At 42.6% G+C, this 15,727-nt stretch overlaps 1 protein-coding gene across 9 annotated transcripts in view; it reads left to right on the top strand.

The window, feature by feature from the left end:
- Positions 1-15,727, top strand: part of LEF1 (lymphoid enhancer binding factor 1) — a 71,774-nt gene that overhangs the window by 46,044 nt on the left and 10,003 nt on the right. For 4 of the 9 annotated variants that reach the window (XM_064450074.1, XM_064450073.1, XM_064450072.1 and 1 more), the window contains exons 6-11: positions 94-184; positions 2,442-2,525; positions 4,411-4,533; positions 5,257-5,419; positions 8,082-8,189; positions 12,052-12,100. In XM_064450074.1, coding sequence (XP_064306144.1) covers positions 94-184; positions 2,442-2,525; positions 4,411-4,533; positions 5,257-5,419; positions 8,082-8,189; positions 12,052-12,100 — 618 coding nt within the window. Of the gene's footprint in view, positions 1-93; positions 185-2,441; positions 2,526-4,410; positions 4,534-5,256; positions 5,420-8,081; positions 8,190-12,051; positions 12,101-12,781; positions 12,823-15,727 lie in introns of all 9 variants that reach the window. The other 5 variants (XM_064450075.1, XM_064450076.1, XM_064450077.1 and 2 more) reach the window with 3 other exon arrangements.

Below are 15,727 nucleotides of genomic sequence, written 5' to 3'. Positions count from 1 at the left end.
TCCATCGTAGTGTTGTCTCTGTTAGCTGTGAACTGTAGCTCACGTGTAGTATTTTGAGGGGAAAGTCATTCATTCTTCTGTGCTCTTTAACAGGCATGTCCAGGCATCCTCCAGCTCCTGATCTCCCTACCTTCTATCCCTTGTCTCCAGGGGGGGTTGGACAGATAACACCACCTCTTGGCTGGTAAGATCTTTTAGCTTCTTTTCAGACAAAGGTGCATGTTCACACCGTTCGCTGTTGTTGCATCGGTCGCAGCATTTACAAAATAAGAATGTCGCTGAAGTAAGAAATTACTACATTATTTTAGTTGAAAGATCAAAAAATGTCGATCGTGAATTGAATCTGTTTTTTGAACACGTACAGAAATTGAAGTGTGGAGATTTCACTTTGAAGTCTATATATTTCTTATGGCTCAGATTTGTGGCTCTTGGCATTTGGAAAGATAGCAGAAAACAGTTCTCAAGGAATTAAATGTAAATTTTTAATAAACAGAATTGCAATTACTGACGGGAGGGGAGGTAAGAAGGAACTTTGAAGTGTGTGTGTGGGGAAATCTTGAAACTGCACCAAAATGGCAAACACGCCTTTATAGTCTGCTGCTTTTTACAGTCTCTGTATGGAGAGAAGCCTCTGCCGTTGGGAGATTTTGCTGCTCTTGCTAATACTAGCCCTCTCAGGATCCTTCTCTGCCATCCAGGGTGTCATTTTTCCTTTTGGAGGAAATATGTGGTATTTTTACAGCAATCAGTTTGGCAGGATGTTTCATGTCTGCTTGGGGTAGATAGGTGCTTGCCCTCAGATCTGTCAGAGCAAGGAATAAGGAAACTTAGCAGCAATTTCAGTGCTTTAGAATCTGTATCTTGGCTAATCTGTGCCCATGCAATGAGCGATGCAGATTTTCTTTTTTATTTTTTTAGTGTTTTTATGGGAAGGAAACACAATTCAGATGACAATAAGCATAGAAAGTAGAGAGCAGAAGATTGTGAAATGCTGTATTGCTCGCAAATCTTTCAGGAAGTGCCACATGCCTTTTGGGAATAAATTATTATCAGATACCAAACTAAAATATGGAAGTGTGTGACTCTGGGTTGTTTTTTTTTCTTATTCGCCCCCCGCCCCCCGCCTCCTCCCCATTCGTTGCTACTCAGCTGACTCCCCACCTCCACCACTACCAGGCAGTTCCTGGAACTCGTTTTCCAGATGTGGTCAATCATTTCTTTTGAATGGTTTCTCGATGCAGCGGCTGGGGGGAGGGAAGAGAGAAAAGAGAAGGAAGAGGGGAGACAAGATCCGATCTTACACGGCTTGGGGATGTGTTCCGCAGTGCTCACTGACAGCAGGACGCACCCAGCCGTCCCTCACGCTATCGAGCTTCCAGCTGCCTTCTGTACAGTAGTGCTGCCGAGGCTTCCTCCACCTGTTTTTCCCCCCCCCACCCCCTTCCCTTTGAGCACTGCACATTTCTAGTCACTTACTCCAAGTGTGAAACCTGTATCCTGAACCTTACAAAGGCCAATATCCCCCTTTTTCCGCCTCTGAAAGCTGTTCTGCCACTCAGTGAGTAACTGTTTGAATAGGATTGATTGGTGTGGTGGTCTTTCTGGGCTGGCTCAGGTATTTGGGCTGAGCTGGCGTTTGTTTTCATTACCATAGCGTGCTACTTGTAGTCATGACCTGAGCCATTGCTAACTGAAATTAACCAAAATGGTGGTAAAAACTAGAGTCCAAATGACAGGCTGGTGACAAAACATTCCATATATGTGGGAGTATAAAAGGAGGTAAGAATTTCATACAAGCTTCTTTTACTGGATTGCAAAGTTTGAACTTTAAGTAGTTAAGATGGCCTTGTGTTGCTGCAGGCTTTTAGGTGGTTGTGGGGTTTTTTACCAAATAAACTTCTACTTTCTTAGAAAAGCTGGCCACTTCTACCTCACTGTAGAAAATGCAAATGGAGAGAGTCCTACATTTTCAAAGACTTAATAAAACTGTTCAAAAGGCTTTCTAGCTTGACATTCACAGTCCGGTGTTCTTCACTGATCTACAGTAGAACTCTTTGGAATAAAATGCCTCTTTCCTAAGAGTTAGTTAACTAAATCTGATTCCAATGCTTTTAAAACTAGGTGAGGGAGGGATAGAGAGTGGCCATGCATGCATGTGTGTGTGTTTGCGTGTGCGTGCGTGTGTGCTTTGGGGGAGGAAGGCTGGTTGTTTTGCTTTCTTCCCCAGTGGAAACCCCGATTGGGAACCTTTCAGTAGGGAGGGAGAAAGTCCAAAGTGTTCAAGTGTTTGTTAGCTTTGAATACAGCAGAACTCTTGAAAGTGTAACCTATTAGTATTTTTTGTGACTAGTGCTGAGTTCCCATCAAGTGCTTGTAACTCTAGAGTAACTACTGAATACCGTATCGTATGATTGATGGGTTCCTTTCTTCTGTGACCTCAGGCAAGGTCAGCCTGTATATCCCATCTCGAGTGGATTCAGGCAGCCCTATCCATCCTCACTCTCAGTCGACCCTTCCATGTCCAGGTAGGTGTAGGAGGTGAATGACTGACTGGGGAGTAACTGCTGGCATTAGAGGGCAAGTTGCTCTTCTGCTTGCATCTTGGTCTGCCTTTGCTTGCTTTTCAGTCAGCTAAAACTTTATGCGTACATTTTTATTTAACATACTTGTGTATATACAGTTTGCCTGGATCCCACACTGGTCTCATTCAGCATTTTCTTGGCAGTCTCTGAAGTATTGCAATTAGGAGCACCAGTGAATTGTCAACAATGAATTGAGCTGTTTCATCTGAAATGAGTCGTTAGTTCATTTCTAGATGCAACATATAGTGTGCATTCTTGGATTTTGCTCATGCAAGCATGCAACCAGGTGGATTGTCACTCTAGTCTGTGTTCTCTAGTTCTAATTTCAAAGTTGTTGGTAATTAGTCTTGAATCATTTAGGTATCACTCCATGTGGAAACTTGCCTGCAAGTAGGTGTTTCATAGCCCAAAGCCACTAATGGCAAGGGATGCCAGCACAGTGTGTTTGCACTGGTGTGTGAATCAGGCACTGTGTCTTTATGTCTAAGTGCAAGTGAGCAATGCTAACTGAGACTTGGCCATGACACACTCCAGACTCCTCTCCTCTGCTTTTGCACTCTAAAGACAGCTTCTGCATCCTGTGCTTGGTGTACACAAGGTTGCAATGTGCCATTCTTGGGTTTGTTTTTTTTTTGTGTGTGTGTGACCTGTAGAAGACACATACTCTTGCACGGGAACTTAAGGCATACCACTTGATAAGTGGTGGGTCCTATTGCCTCTATTTGTGTGGGCTCCTTTGGATTATCACTGTCCCTTCAGTTCTTTACAGGGCAATGATAAGCATGTGCCTGTCAGGATGTTTGGGAAGAAACCCCATTCTTTCTCCATAATAAAATGACCTGATTTATTTACAGGGATTTGTGTTTGCTTTATTTTGAGGGCATGAAGGAAAAGGGCAAGGTGACTAGGGAACGGAGGAAAGAGAGGCTGGGTGCAATTCCTTAACCAGCACTCATTCAGCAAACCTTTGGAGCTTGAGCTTCCAGTTGATGTTGTATTTTCCACCAGTTCAAAATAAAGCATGCAGGTTTTCTGCTGCGCCTGAGCTTGCAATGCTCAGCACCCTCAAGATCTGTCTCAGTTATCCTTGACAATGACCTGGGTTAGTAGGGTGGAATGATTGAGTTAGTGGTACTTTGGTTTTCTTTTCATTTTCCTTCTTGTACAAATAAAAGGAAGGTTTATTTAGCACAAAAGTTTCCCTCCTACCCTCCCCCTCCTCCCCCAGCTTCTTCCAGGATGCAGGATTTTTTAGTTGATTTTTATTTTGAGCATTTGAGGGAAGAATAGTGATTTTAGGTGAAGTGATGTTAAAATCTTTTAGCTTAAGTACCTTGAGAAGTAAGAGATTCCTTAGAGAGCCATCAGGGGACTTCTTGAAAAGATTATTCTTCTTTTATTTTATTTGTTCCTGCATGGCAGTCCCCTCCTTTGCATTGGCTGGTGGTGGATATTTTAAGAATGTTTGTATCTTGGTGTGGAAGTACAGTTTTTGGTTAAGAAATGTGTATTTTTATTGCTAGTCAGTGCAACAGTACAGCCATTAAATGTTTCTTGTATGCATTGCTAAAACTGTTTGCCTGAAAGGTAATAAAATAACTTCTTTACAGCCAAAATGCTGATTTATTTTTTTGTTTGTTTGTTTGTTTTTGAGTAAGTTGGCTACAATGCACAAATCTTAGCCAAATATTTTTCGTGCACTCTTAAAGTATTGTCTTCCATTGCAAGCTCTGTAGCATTTGCATTCTTGGGGCATCCCGCTGCTGTCATACATGTTTGATGCCTGCCTTCGGTAAGGTTACAGACCTTCCTTTGTTTTCTCTTTTAGGTTTTCACATCACATGATTCCTGGTCCTCCAGGCCCTCACACAACTGGAATCCCTCACCCAGCTATTGTAACACCTCAAGTAAAACAGGAACATCCGCACAACGACAGTGAGCTAATGCATGTGTGAGTCTGCTTTTCTGCACTAGCCCTTAATCTATAAATGTTTGGGAACTAACTCTACCTGAAGAAGAGTAAAGGAGGTTAAAAAAAGTGCCTTTCGTGTCCTCTCTGAATTTTAGCTCCTCTTAACCTACAACAGGAGATGTGGGCTACTGGCTGGGGAGAGTAATGAGACATAAAACCATTTCTCATTCTAGTCCAGCACTTTTTAGCTGTCAGCAACAGTCATCTTGATTCAGACATAATCATGGACCTGTCTACCTGCAGATGTTGCTTGAGTGTGAACTCATGAACTTCTGCTGGAAAAGGTCTTAACTGCAAAAGCTACTGGTAAAATGCAGCCCTTGTGCTTAGTACTTGAAGGCAAAAGGCCTAAGAAAGAAGTGGATGAGGAGCTATCCTCCTGCCTGTAGCAGTGGTCTCCCAGGGTACTAGGGATAGCCATTCAAAAAGAGAATTGAGACAAGTGATGAATTTGGAGCAGATTCACAGATCAAATGTTATTTGCTAGAGAATGCTAACCTGACATCCTCCCTGAGTATTAAATTAAGTCAGTTCTCTGTGAAAGATATGAAAGTAGATGGAACATGACCACTGAATTCTCATTCTTACTGCTAAATGCTACTGTAACCACAGGTTGGTAATTTTCCATTGGGGATTTTTTTAGGCTGAAGGTAAATGGATGCTTTTTTCCCCCTCCTTTCTCTTTCCCCCACCACGTTTTAGGAAGCCTCAGCACGAACAGAGAAAAGAACAAGAGCCAAAAAGACCTCATATTAAGAAACCTCTGAATGCTTTCATGTTGTACATGAAAGAAATGAGAGCGAACGTTGTAGCAGAGTGTACTCTGAAAGAAAGCGCAGCTATCAACCAGATTCTTGGCAGAAGGGTATGTACAGGAGGGTGTGTGTGTACTCACGTGTGCTGCTAATTTGTGTGTGTTTCCCTTTAGCTGGGTGTGATGGCTCACTTTGTGCTTGAGGTGCTAACTAATGTGCAACTATCAAATTAGCTACAGAAGATAAAACACACAACTAAAAATAAAAGCAGTATCTTGATTTTCTTTTTCCAGCATTAGCAACATCATCAAATTGGTGTCTGTTCCACTTATGTCATGGTGTCAGCACCTCAGGCATGAAAAAACCTCACTCACACATGGCACGAGCATTCAGATCACCTTCTGGGCCCTCCCTTAGGCTGGCGTCCGTCAGAGCAGGAGGGGATCATTCAAAGATGAACACTGGATGCCAGTGGAGGTGGAACTTGAAAGTGAAGACAACATGGTCCAATTGTAAAATCCCATAGGTTCAGAGGGACCTGCGGAGGTCATTTAGTCCAACACCTGCTCAAAGCAGGTCTAGTTACATCAGGTTGCTCAGGGAATTATCCAGTCAAGTTTTGAATGTGTCTAACGTCAACAGCTGAATGCTGATGATCATGGTATACGTCCCAGAGCCTTGCTGAGAGCTGTTTGCTTCTGTGGCATTGTAGGCATGTTTTCTTCTTTCCACACTCCAAAAAAAATATGCAGACCAACCCACAATTACAAACTTCATGTTCGCGGTCAGTGTTGTTCTTCCAAGGGAAAGCAGCAGAGGTAAATGCCCATTTTGCCTTTAACTGTCCTGGAAATGAGAAAAGGGATGACTTTTATATTAATCTGAGTCTGAGTAGGGATTTTTCAAATCCCCTTGCTCCATGAACCCCTCTTCTCGACCACTGACGAAGGCAGTATTGAGAGGCACTACAGCTCCCTGAAAACCTTGTGCTTTTTAAGTGGGAAGTCAGTACACGACCTTAACTGCTACTCCTCTGTTACAGTCTGAAGACTTCACACACACACACACCCCCAAACAGAGCAAAAATCTATTGGTACTTGTCCCGGTTCCTGCAGCCTTCTGCCTTCACCTTGATGTTCTTGTTACCTTCTCTTAAAGGACATCTTGGTGCTTGTCTTTCCCATTCTTTCATGCAAGCCTCTAGGATCATGTTTTCATTCTCACTCCCTCAGTAATCGATCTTAGTTGCTTAGTATGTCTTTGTTTTAGTTAGCCTTGTTTTCTTGGCCTGAATGAGGGCAGTGGCTTATTTACTTCCATTTTGGTAATGAATCAAGCCTCAGTGCTCCATTGCCTGCTTTTTCCACAGCATGGACTCCTCCTTTCAAGTTACTGTTCTCCGTGAAAGTACCTCAAGTTCCACTTCTACTGTGGTACAAACCATGCATGAGTTATCCAATATAATTGCTTGGAGATTAATTATTATCAAATGTTTTGTGTCCAGTCATCCTGGTCACTATTTACTATAATTTGTGCCACTCCGGAACAGGAACCACCTCTGTTCTCAAGAGCTGATGTTTTGCATGCTGCTGGGCTCTCTGGTGCCATGGCATCATGTTCACTGCCTTCCAGTTTTGGAATGCACGTGTGGAGCTTGAGAGTTGCAAACAGGCTGAACTGCTGTGCTCTCGGTAACACATTGAACTTGCCAAGTCAAGACAGAAAAGTGCTTCAGTTCGCATCTTCTGATGTATAACAAAACTACATATTAAATCATACAAATGCCATCTGGTCTGAAATCCTCGTTCTATAAATTATTCTTGTATGAGTGGCTTAATGATTTCATGTCTGATTTTGGGGGTATTTTTTTAATAGCTTCTTCTCCTCCCCCAGACCCTCATGCATGTTCTCCAAGTCTAACAAGACAATGTGTCTAATGCCGCAGCAGTAGAACCTGATATTAAATGAAAGGCCTTTCCTCTTTTTGGTTCAGGTCTATGATAGGTGTTTCAGCAAGAACAAAAGTACTAGACACTAATGTAGCTGGTGCCTTTTCAAATGTGCAGGTTGTGAAGGTATTTTTGTTTGGTGAGGTTTTTTTATTCTTTTTAAGTACATAAAAGCAGGACGTTTACCCCTACCTAGCTACAGAGGTCAACTCATGTAATTTGGAAGACTACAGTTCTGTGGTTTCTATATCCTAGAAACTATTTGCGGTTGTCATTTTCTTTTCTTCTATTACAACAAGAAGAAATCAGCAAGCAGATATCTTGAAGCTCAATGCTTAGAGGTTGCTCTTGGAACAGGAGCCTGCTGGTGCCCAGAAAGCCCTCTGCATTGACATTGAAAACCTGCGTGTAGCTGCTGCTTAAAAACAAGACAGCAAACTGTTCTGTGGTGGGGAGCTCACTGCCCTTTAAAAGCAGCACAAAACCTTCCTGTTTTGTTGGGAGTTGAAGGGTGCTTTTTGGTTGTTTGGGGTTTTTGGCTTTTTTTTAAAGTAGTGTTGGGAGAGCATGGTTCTGTGAGCAGATTATTTAGTGAGCCCTGTTTCCATAAATGATTTTTGTCTTGCTCAAGGCACTTGGCAGTTGTAGAGCTGACAAATGCCTGAAAGTTGGTTAATAAACATGGGTACTTGTAATTGCTAATGAATTTCATTTTTGGAGTGGGGAAGGACTGAATCAAAGTCACAAAAACACTTGCTCATGTCATACTTTGCCTAGGTATGAGTTATTTCCTAGTCTAATGCTATGTTTATTTTGTTTGCAGTGGCATGCTCTCTCCCGTGAAGAACAAGCGAAATATTATGAACTAGCTCGTAAAGAAAGGCAGCTACACATGCAGCTTTATCCTGGCTGGTCTGCAAGAGACAACTATGTAAGTCGCTCACTTGAAGGCTCTTTTCAAATTAATTTCCTTTACCTAACTTTTTTTTTTTTCTTTCTTCTTTTTCTCTTTAACTTGTGGAAAGTTCTGCCTGGAGGGATGGTGAACAAACTTATAACATAAGCCTTGTATTTGTTTGCATTTCAAGCATCCAGAAAACTTGAGATTTTTGTTGTTGTTGTTGTTGTTGTTGTGATGCTTCTTATGAAGATCACAATTTTTGAGGGGAAAGTATTAGCATGGAAGGTTTTTTTTCCTAAGACAATTGTCAGTACCCTCTGAAAGGTTATGTTCTACTGTACAGCTGTGAATTTTCCACGATTTTCTATTTGATCACTTGCTATCCAGAAATCTTCTTTAGACCTGAGCAAAAAAGGGCTGTCTCTCTCTCAAGAACACCAAAAGCCCAGGGATCTTAATGCAAACTGAACTTCAGCTGAAAGTAATTTAGAATGGTCCATCTCTGAAATGAAGCCTGCAAACTTTGTATAAGTAAACTTCATGATAGATTCTGCTTTTATTCAGTTTGGTGAAGCTACGAAGTTTTCTTACAACTACTCTTATTTTATAATTAAATATCAGACAAGCGTTAATAGCACATTGCACAGCTTGCAATGCACAATTATACTATTGTGCTTACAATGAGCTGTCAGTGTAGTCATATGTTACGAAACTCACAAGCTGCAATCTTGAGAGACTGATCCTAGCCTGAGATCTGGGCTCCTTTCCGTCCCCCCATCAGCTGTGACGTTATTTACTGTGATAGGAAGTGTACATACTATATCTGGCTCAGTTTTCCTTCTGTATTAGGTGGACAGTAGTATTTCTCTACTTCAGTGATGTCTTGTGGCCATGTGGACATTAAAGAGTACGAGGCACCTAAATACAGCGTTAACAGAAACTGCGGAAGTACCCAACATTTCCAACCCAGCACAGCTACTGTTCAGCTTAAACAAAATTTTCATTGTAAGCTAGAGTCTCTCAGGAAGATCTTTGGCATTGACACAGAAACTACATGATCATCTCCAAAGCAAATGTCTTGGTCTTGCTGGAATCCATGCCTAGTTTTGTAAGCACACACACTACTGCAAGCCCCAGCAGCTTCTTTCTGCCTGTTTTCTACAGTCATCTTTCCTAGCAGATGAGCTGTCGTGACCTTACGAATGTAGGGATTATTTCCAGTAACCAGACTGTGTCAACAGAGTTGTCTTGAAATACACCTGGGAACAAAGAGGGCCTTAGTGATATGCTCCCTGAAAACAAGGGGATTTCAACTGTCTTGAACTTACTTACTGGAAAATCAAACCACTTTGGACCCTTATTAGTTCACACTTACTGGACGTCAGTTGTCAAGATTGTCCTGTGATGCTTGGTCATGTTGACTTTGAGAACCTGCCATGTTCTGCCACAGCCTACCGCCGTATAGCACAAGCAGTGGCCCTGCAGTTTCTTAAATGCCTTGATAGACATTCAGAGTGTGTATGATGGCATGCATGAATTCTCTCTTTGACGTGCTTCTAACCTACATCCTGTGTGGAAGTATAGCTCTGACATTCTCCAGTCCTTTATGTTGCAACGGAGAACTCTGCTGGCTTCCTCTTGCAGTCCTTCTCTCTGCCTCTCCAGGAATGCACGTGCTTGTTGCAGTGCTGGTGAGAAGGTGATCATAGTATACCACAGTTTATCACTGAAACCTTTTCAGGTATATGCCATCTTTTTTTTTTCCTTTTTTCTCTTCATTTTTTTTTAAATTTGAGCAGTCAAAAAAATGAAATTTTATTTATTTAGCACAGATATCACTACACCATTTTGAAACTTGGAGGTGACTTAGGGGTGACTCCTCTGTTTCACATGGCTGAATTTCACAAAGCAGTACAATTAAAAAATAGGTACTACTTGGTTTTAATTCTTCTAATTTGGTTTTTCTGGTTATTCAGGATTTCAGAAATGTCAAGAAAATGTTAAGCATTGCTGTTCAACTGTTGACGTATATGTGTGCTTCTTACTATGCTTTTATTACTGACACCCAAAGCAGTCTTGCAAAGTTGTGTGATAGGCACAAGGAGCACAATGTTTTCATAATGTGGTAGTGTCTGCATGTGCTGGAGTTGTCAGAAACTACCTCATTTGGGAATGCTGACAAGAAGTTTTCAGCCCAGCCTTTTCCTTCTGTTCCCCCACTTCTCGTATCCCATAGATGGCTCTCAGATCACCTTTGGGTGTGTTTTAGCACATTAAGTCAGCCTGCCATAGAGAATAAAACATAACTTTCCTCGCATGATTTTTTCCGTCTTAACGTCCACACTAATGCGGAAGTATTGCCTTGGTGCCCAAGTGATAAAGCTTTCCAGCTTCAGTCTTGGCCCCTTGTTTGGGAGCTCACTCACAAGGCGTTGCTCAGCCCTGTTGCCGGCCTCAGGATAAATAAGACCAGGAGCTTAAGAGTCAGGCAGGCCCACACTATCAGAGCATACTGGAGACTACTTAAATTCATCTGCCGTAGATTCACTGTAGCCTGTATTTGGGGCCCTCGCTTGCCGTCCATCAGGGAGCCCTGCGGTGGTTTGAGGTGGTTTCTCACATCACCTGCTCTCCATCCCGTCGCCTTGCAGAGCTAGCTAACGGAAAGATGTTCCCTCCGCCTCAGCCCTCCCAGTCTGTGGCCACTGTGCTGGGCATGGTCTACACTGGGACATGCGTTGGCGGCTGCCAGCTGTGCTGAGTGGGGTAACCTCTGGCTGGGGGGCAGAAGGATGGACAGCGGGCTGCAGTCCCACTTACACCAACTGCACCAAAGTTTGCCAGAGCTCATCTGTTAGAGCCCGCCCTGGCAGCTTGAAGGCTTCTTTAAAATATAAATAGAAATTACTCTTTTTTAAAAAAACAAACAAACAAACAAACAAAAAAAAAACAAAACCCAAAGCAAGACAAAAGAAAACAAACCCAAAAAACAGAAAACAAAACAAAAAAAAGCTTTGATTGACAATACAGGACAATAAAGAGACGTCATATGGAGGAATAGCAAAGTGGTAATTAGAGCAATGCAAGACGACTGAGGTTTAAAATTGTGGGTCTAAACTGACCTTTTGTTTCCTGAAAGACTGTGCGAACTGGGAGCTCTGGCCTTTTCCATAGATGGGGGCGCGGGAGAAGGCTGAGTGTGTGGGTTGGCGCGATGAGCCTGCGCCGGCACGCTGGTGCCAGTGTGGTGTGCAAGAAAGACAGCTGCCAGGCGTCCGTTTCTGTCCTGCACCTTGGTCACGTTAAGGGTGCTCCGCTGTACCGCAGCCTGCTATTGGCTTATTGCACAGCGCGTTCTCCGGGCACAGCCATGTGAGACTTGGCTTTTGTTAAGGTACGAGCATTATCAGAACAGTTTTAGTTGGCTGGTTTGCACCCTGGGGACAAGTCATGGTCGTCCTAGGTACTTTCAACACCCTGTCTGCTGTTGCCGTGTATGACAGTGTAAGTATCTGAATGAGTGAAGAGTTCTTGTAAGAGCCGTAAATTATTATATCAACATATGTGTCATCAGATTATTAAGCGTGAGAAGTCTTTTAGATGCTTGCGGCTGCCAGCATTAGTTGAAAAACTGCCAGAAATTGTAATTCCATGTGGATATAAAAATGTGTATTGCTCATGTGCGTATTTCTCCGTAGATGCTGAGAGAAAACCTTGTTACCATTGAAACAGTTGAAAGTGGGTTAGAAAAGATTTTAGCTACCCCGAAAACAATTGGGTTTTTTCCTTTCTCAGTGTCCAGATGGCTTTCGTTTCTACGCTGTGAGGTGGGGGAGTGACAAAAAAAGAGTTCTGTGCATGTAATGGTATGGTAACATTTCCTATTTTTCAGGGGAAGAAAAAGAAGAGGAAGAGAGAAAAGTTGCAGGAATCGGCATCAGGTAGGCCATGAGCAACTCTTAGTTACCGTTCACCTCAGGTATATTTTAGAAAGCAGGGCTTGCGCTATTTAATTTTTACATCCTTTTCTCTAACACTTGCTTCTAACGGATGTTTTAAGATGCTTCACTTTGAATGCAAGCTTGTGAAAATGCACACAATAAACGTCTCCTTTCCCTTACGCCTGTCCGTGCAGCAGTCCTGACGGCATCAACGTCTTTGGCTGAACTTATGCATTGCTGCCATCACTGTCCTGCTTCACCTTTGCTTTTCTTCTCAATCAATGTTTTATCATCCTCGGACTTAATTTTGTCTCAAATGCTGCGTGGGATTATTGGACATTGGAAATTTTGGACACTGGAAATTTTACACTGACCCCTTTGTAGCCACTGTATTTTTTAATCGCTGTATTTTACGTTTCTGTGTACACTAACAGCTGCCTAGTAGGTTGGCTAAAAGCATCAGTGAGGTCTCCTCTTTGCCTGTAAAATATATACAGAGAAACACCCTGTTTTCCTCAACAAAAATGGCTGGTATAAGAACCATAAAAAAACCAAACAAACAACAAAACAAAACAAAAAAACACACCAAAAAATCCGTGTAACACTGTAGCAAACAAACTTATTTGGAATGTGCAAAAACTCTGTAACAGAAATTTGTTAAAGGAAAACAATCTTCTACAGGTACAGGCCCCAGAATGACAGCTGCCTACATCTGAAGCATGGTAAGAACATCTCTAAAGCTTTCCTGATGATAAAACTGAATTGTAAAATAAGCTTTCTTATAAATTTTATGCAATAATATGAATTTAGCAAAAATTGCAGAAGTATCATATCCCAAAGCTAATGTTACTTTGACTACTGATGGTTTTTATACCGGCTATCTATTAGGTGTTCGCCATTTCACTTCTTAACCTTAATATTTTCAAATTGGCCATACCTCACTGACTCGCTGCAAGTCTGCCTGTGACGCGCAGGGACGGGTTTGTTTATTAAGCAGTGCAAACCCTCCCAGCCAGCAGACTCACGGTTTGTAAGAGCAGGTTAGACGCTGGCTTCAGAGTACGTGTTACGTGCTGACATCTACAAGATGCTGGCTGGCTGGGTACACTTTTAAAGAATTTATTCACCTGTATACTAACAAAACATCTGCTAAGGGAATGGGACTGTATTTCAGTTATATCAAGAATTTCTCCCTCGACTGTACAGTGGTATTTCATATGTGGTGCGGGCTGGTTTTTTTGTTGTATTTCCAGCGTGCGTTTTCTCTCTTTGTATCGTATCATCTGCACTGAAGGTGGAATGACTAGTGATTAGACACATCCAGTAACACCATCTAGTCTGGTTGTGAGTGCGCACAGTACCACAGTGAGAGCCCCATTTCTCAGTGTTTGTGTTGGAAGGCCGGTTCTTCTCCTCCTCTGTGTGATACGTCTTCTAGTAGGAATGGCATTCGTTTGACATAATAGTTGCTTCTGCACTGCCTAGCCCAGGCTTAACCCAGACTGCTCTTAGGAGATTCCTGAGAATTCCAGGAACCGTGCAAAAAAATAACACTTTCTAAACTCACCTATGCATTATAACAGAAACGGGCTCTTTATCCCCTCTCCCTCTGCCTTGTTTGGCCGCGTGATCCCCTTGGCACTCGCGGTGGTCAGCAAAGCAGCCTCCTGTTGGCCCTCTGCTCTGCTTGGACTTTCAGCTGGAGATGGCCAAGTTAAGTTTGCTGTGTGCAGCATGTCGGTCATCAGTCAGTCAGCGTGGTTCAAGCCTCTTCTGTGGTTATGCCATTATGCTGGTTAGTCTAAACTTGGTTGGGTTTAAGACTTTGGCTTTTGGGTTTGGGTTTTTTTTTAAGCTGAAGTAAAGTAAAAAGGCAAAATGCGTGCTCTTTTTTTCTTCCTGCTAAGCAAATGTTTTTCAGGAAAGCAGTCAGTGTTGCCCTTTGCAATATGCCGGAGTCATGCTGATTTTAGATGTGGATTGCAGCATTTGGGTTCTGTAGCCTACACAACAAATGTAGCTGTAAAGTATTGCTAACAGTGACTGTCATAAGTATTATATCTATTAAAAAAAAAAAACCACAAGTGCTTTAACCTTGAGTTTTATAACTGCTATTTCAGTTTAGGTGCCCAGGTCCACGATTGTTGTATTTTTCCCTTTTGATGTTAACACAGTACCAATAGTCAAAACACACGTAACTTTATCTGAATTGCCACAGAGCACTCAGTTAGCATTGGAATACAACTAAGGTTCAAGTGACAGTTAAAAACTGATATTTGGTTTCTTGGATGCCTTACAATCTATGGATGACTGCCTCGCCTACGCTGAATTACTTCTGTTGGCTTTTCTCTGTTTGCATTTTCCATAGTAGAGGATGAGCTGAAGTAGAAGAGGATGAATGTTCTGAGTATGTGGGTTTTCCCCCCTTTCCCTTTTACCTCCACACTTATTCCTTCCTTCCTTCCCCTTAAGCTCTGTAACGGTGTGGAAACTGTTGGTAATACCTGCCTCTCCATCCTCATGCAGTTTATAACACGGAGTATGAGAACAGTAGGTATCTTCTTCCACTGAAGGGGGAGTGTGCTGTTGACGCCATATATGCGCATGTAGGCAGCCTCACTAAATGTTGCGTGCCGAGTGAATGCTCTCCGCTGGAGATGTACAGATGTGCTCTAGCTGGAAGTAAACGTGCAGAATGATTTAGGGAACCTGAATCAGACAGACTTCAAAGTAAACTTCTGAAGGTTAAGACTCTTGCCCTTTGCAAGCCTAATCCAAAGAATGTTTTGCCCACAAGCGTAATATCTTACCAGGCCCACAGCAGAGCTGTTGTAGTCTTTACTGGATGGAGATAATAAGTTTGGGAATGCCTTTCAGTGAGTGCCGCAAAGAGCTCTTGAAGACAGGAAAACACTAGCTTTCTTACTTGTACGGATGGTGCAAGGAAGAGGGGGAAGGAGGGTGGGAGGTCTGGGAAGGAGACAAGCATTCTGTTATCTGAGAGGAATCAGAAATGAGTAGGTGGCAAGACCAAAGAAAGAATCTCGAGATCAGCACAAAGGAGATCAGCCAGGGCTGTAATTAACGGTGATGTAAGTGAGAAGGATGAAATGGTGGGAGGGTTGTGTGGTGGGATGTTCAGAGGAAAGTAACGGAAGAGACATGCAAACAGAAATGATTTAAGATACTGTGAAAGTTTTGGGTGTGGATTTTTTTTTTTCCTTTTTTTGGGTCCATGAACACTTTAGCACACAACCGATTTTTAAGGTGGACCTCTAACCTGCTCTTTGGCTGGGACATCCTATGAGCGGTGAAGTCAAGGTGGTGTAACGTTAAGTTGCTGCCCTTCCTGGGGTTGTAGACAGCAGCAGGCTTCTTACGGCTTCACCGCTTAGGATTTAGCCGAGTTCTGCAATCTCTTCCAGCCTGACGAATGGCCAATTTGTAAAACACACTAATATTAGAGTGCTTTAGGAATACTGCAACCTGGTGCTCCAGTCTTTGGTAAAGTATCCCGGGGTACTCCAAAGCATGTTGCCATTCTTTAGGAGTTGTGGAACTGTCCCCAGGCAGGATTTTGTTCTTCAGTTGAGAGGGCCCAAGGCAATGTTTGGAATAACTTCTATT

The sequence above is a fragment of the Phalacrocorax carbo genome, chromosome 4, assembly GCF_963921805.1.
Source record: "Phalacrocorax carbo chromosome 4, bPhaCar2.1, whole genome shotgun sequence".
NCBI classification, from domain to species: Eukaryota; Metazoa; Chordata; class Aves; order Suliformes; family Phalacrocoracidae; genus Phalacrocorax; species Phalacrocorax carbo.
The sequence above is the reverse complement of the archived record's forward strand: the minus strand, read 5'-3'. Positions and strand labels throughout refer to the sequence as shown.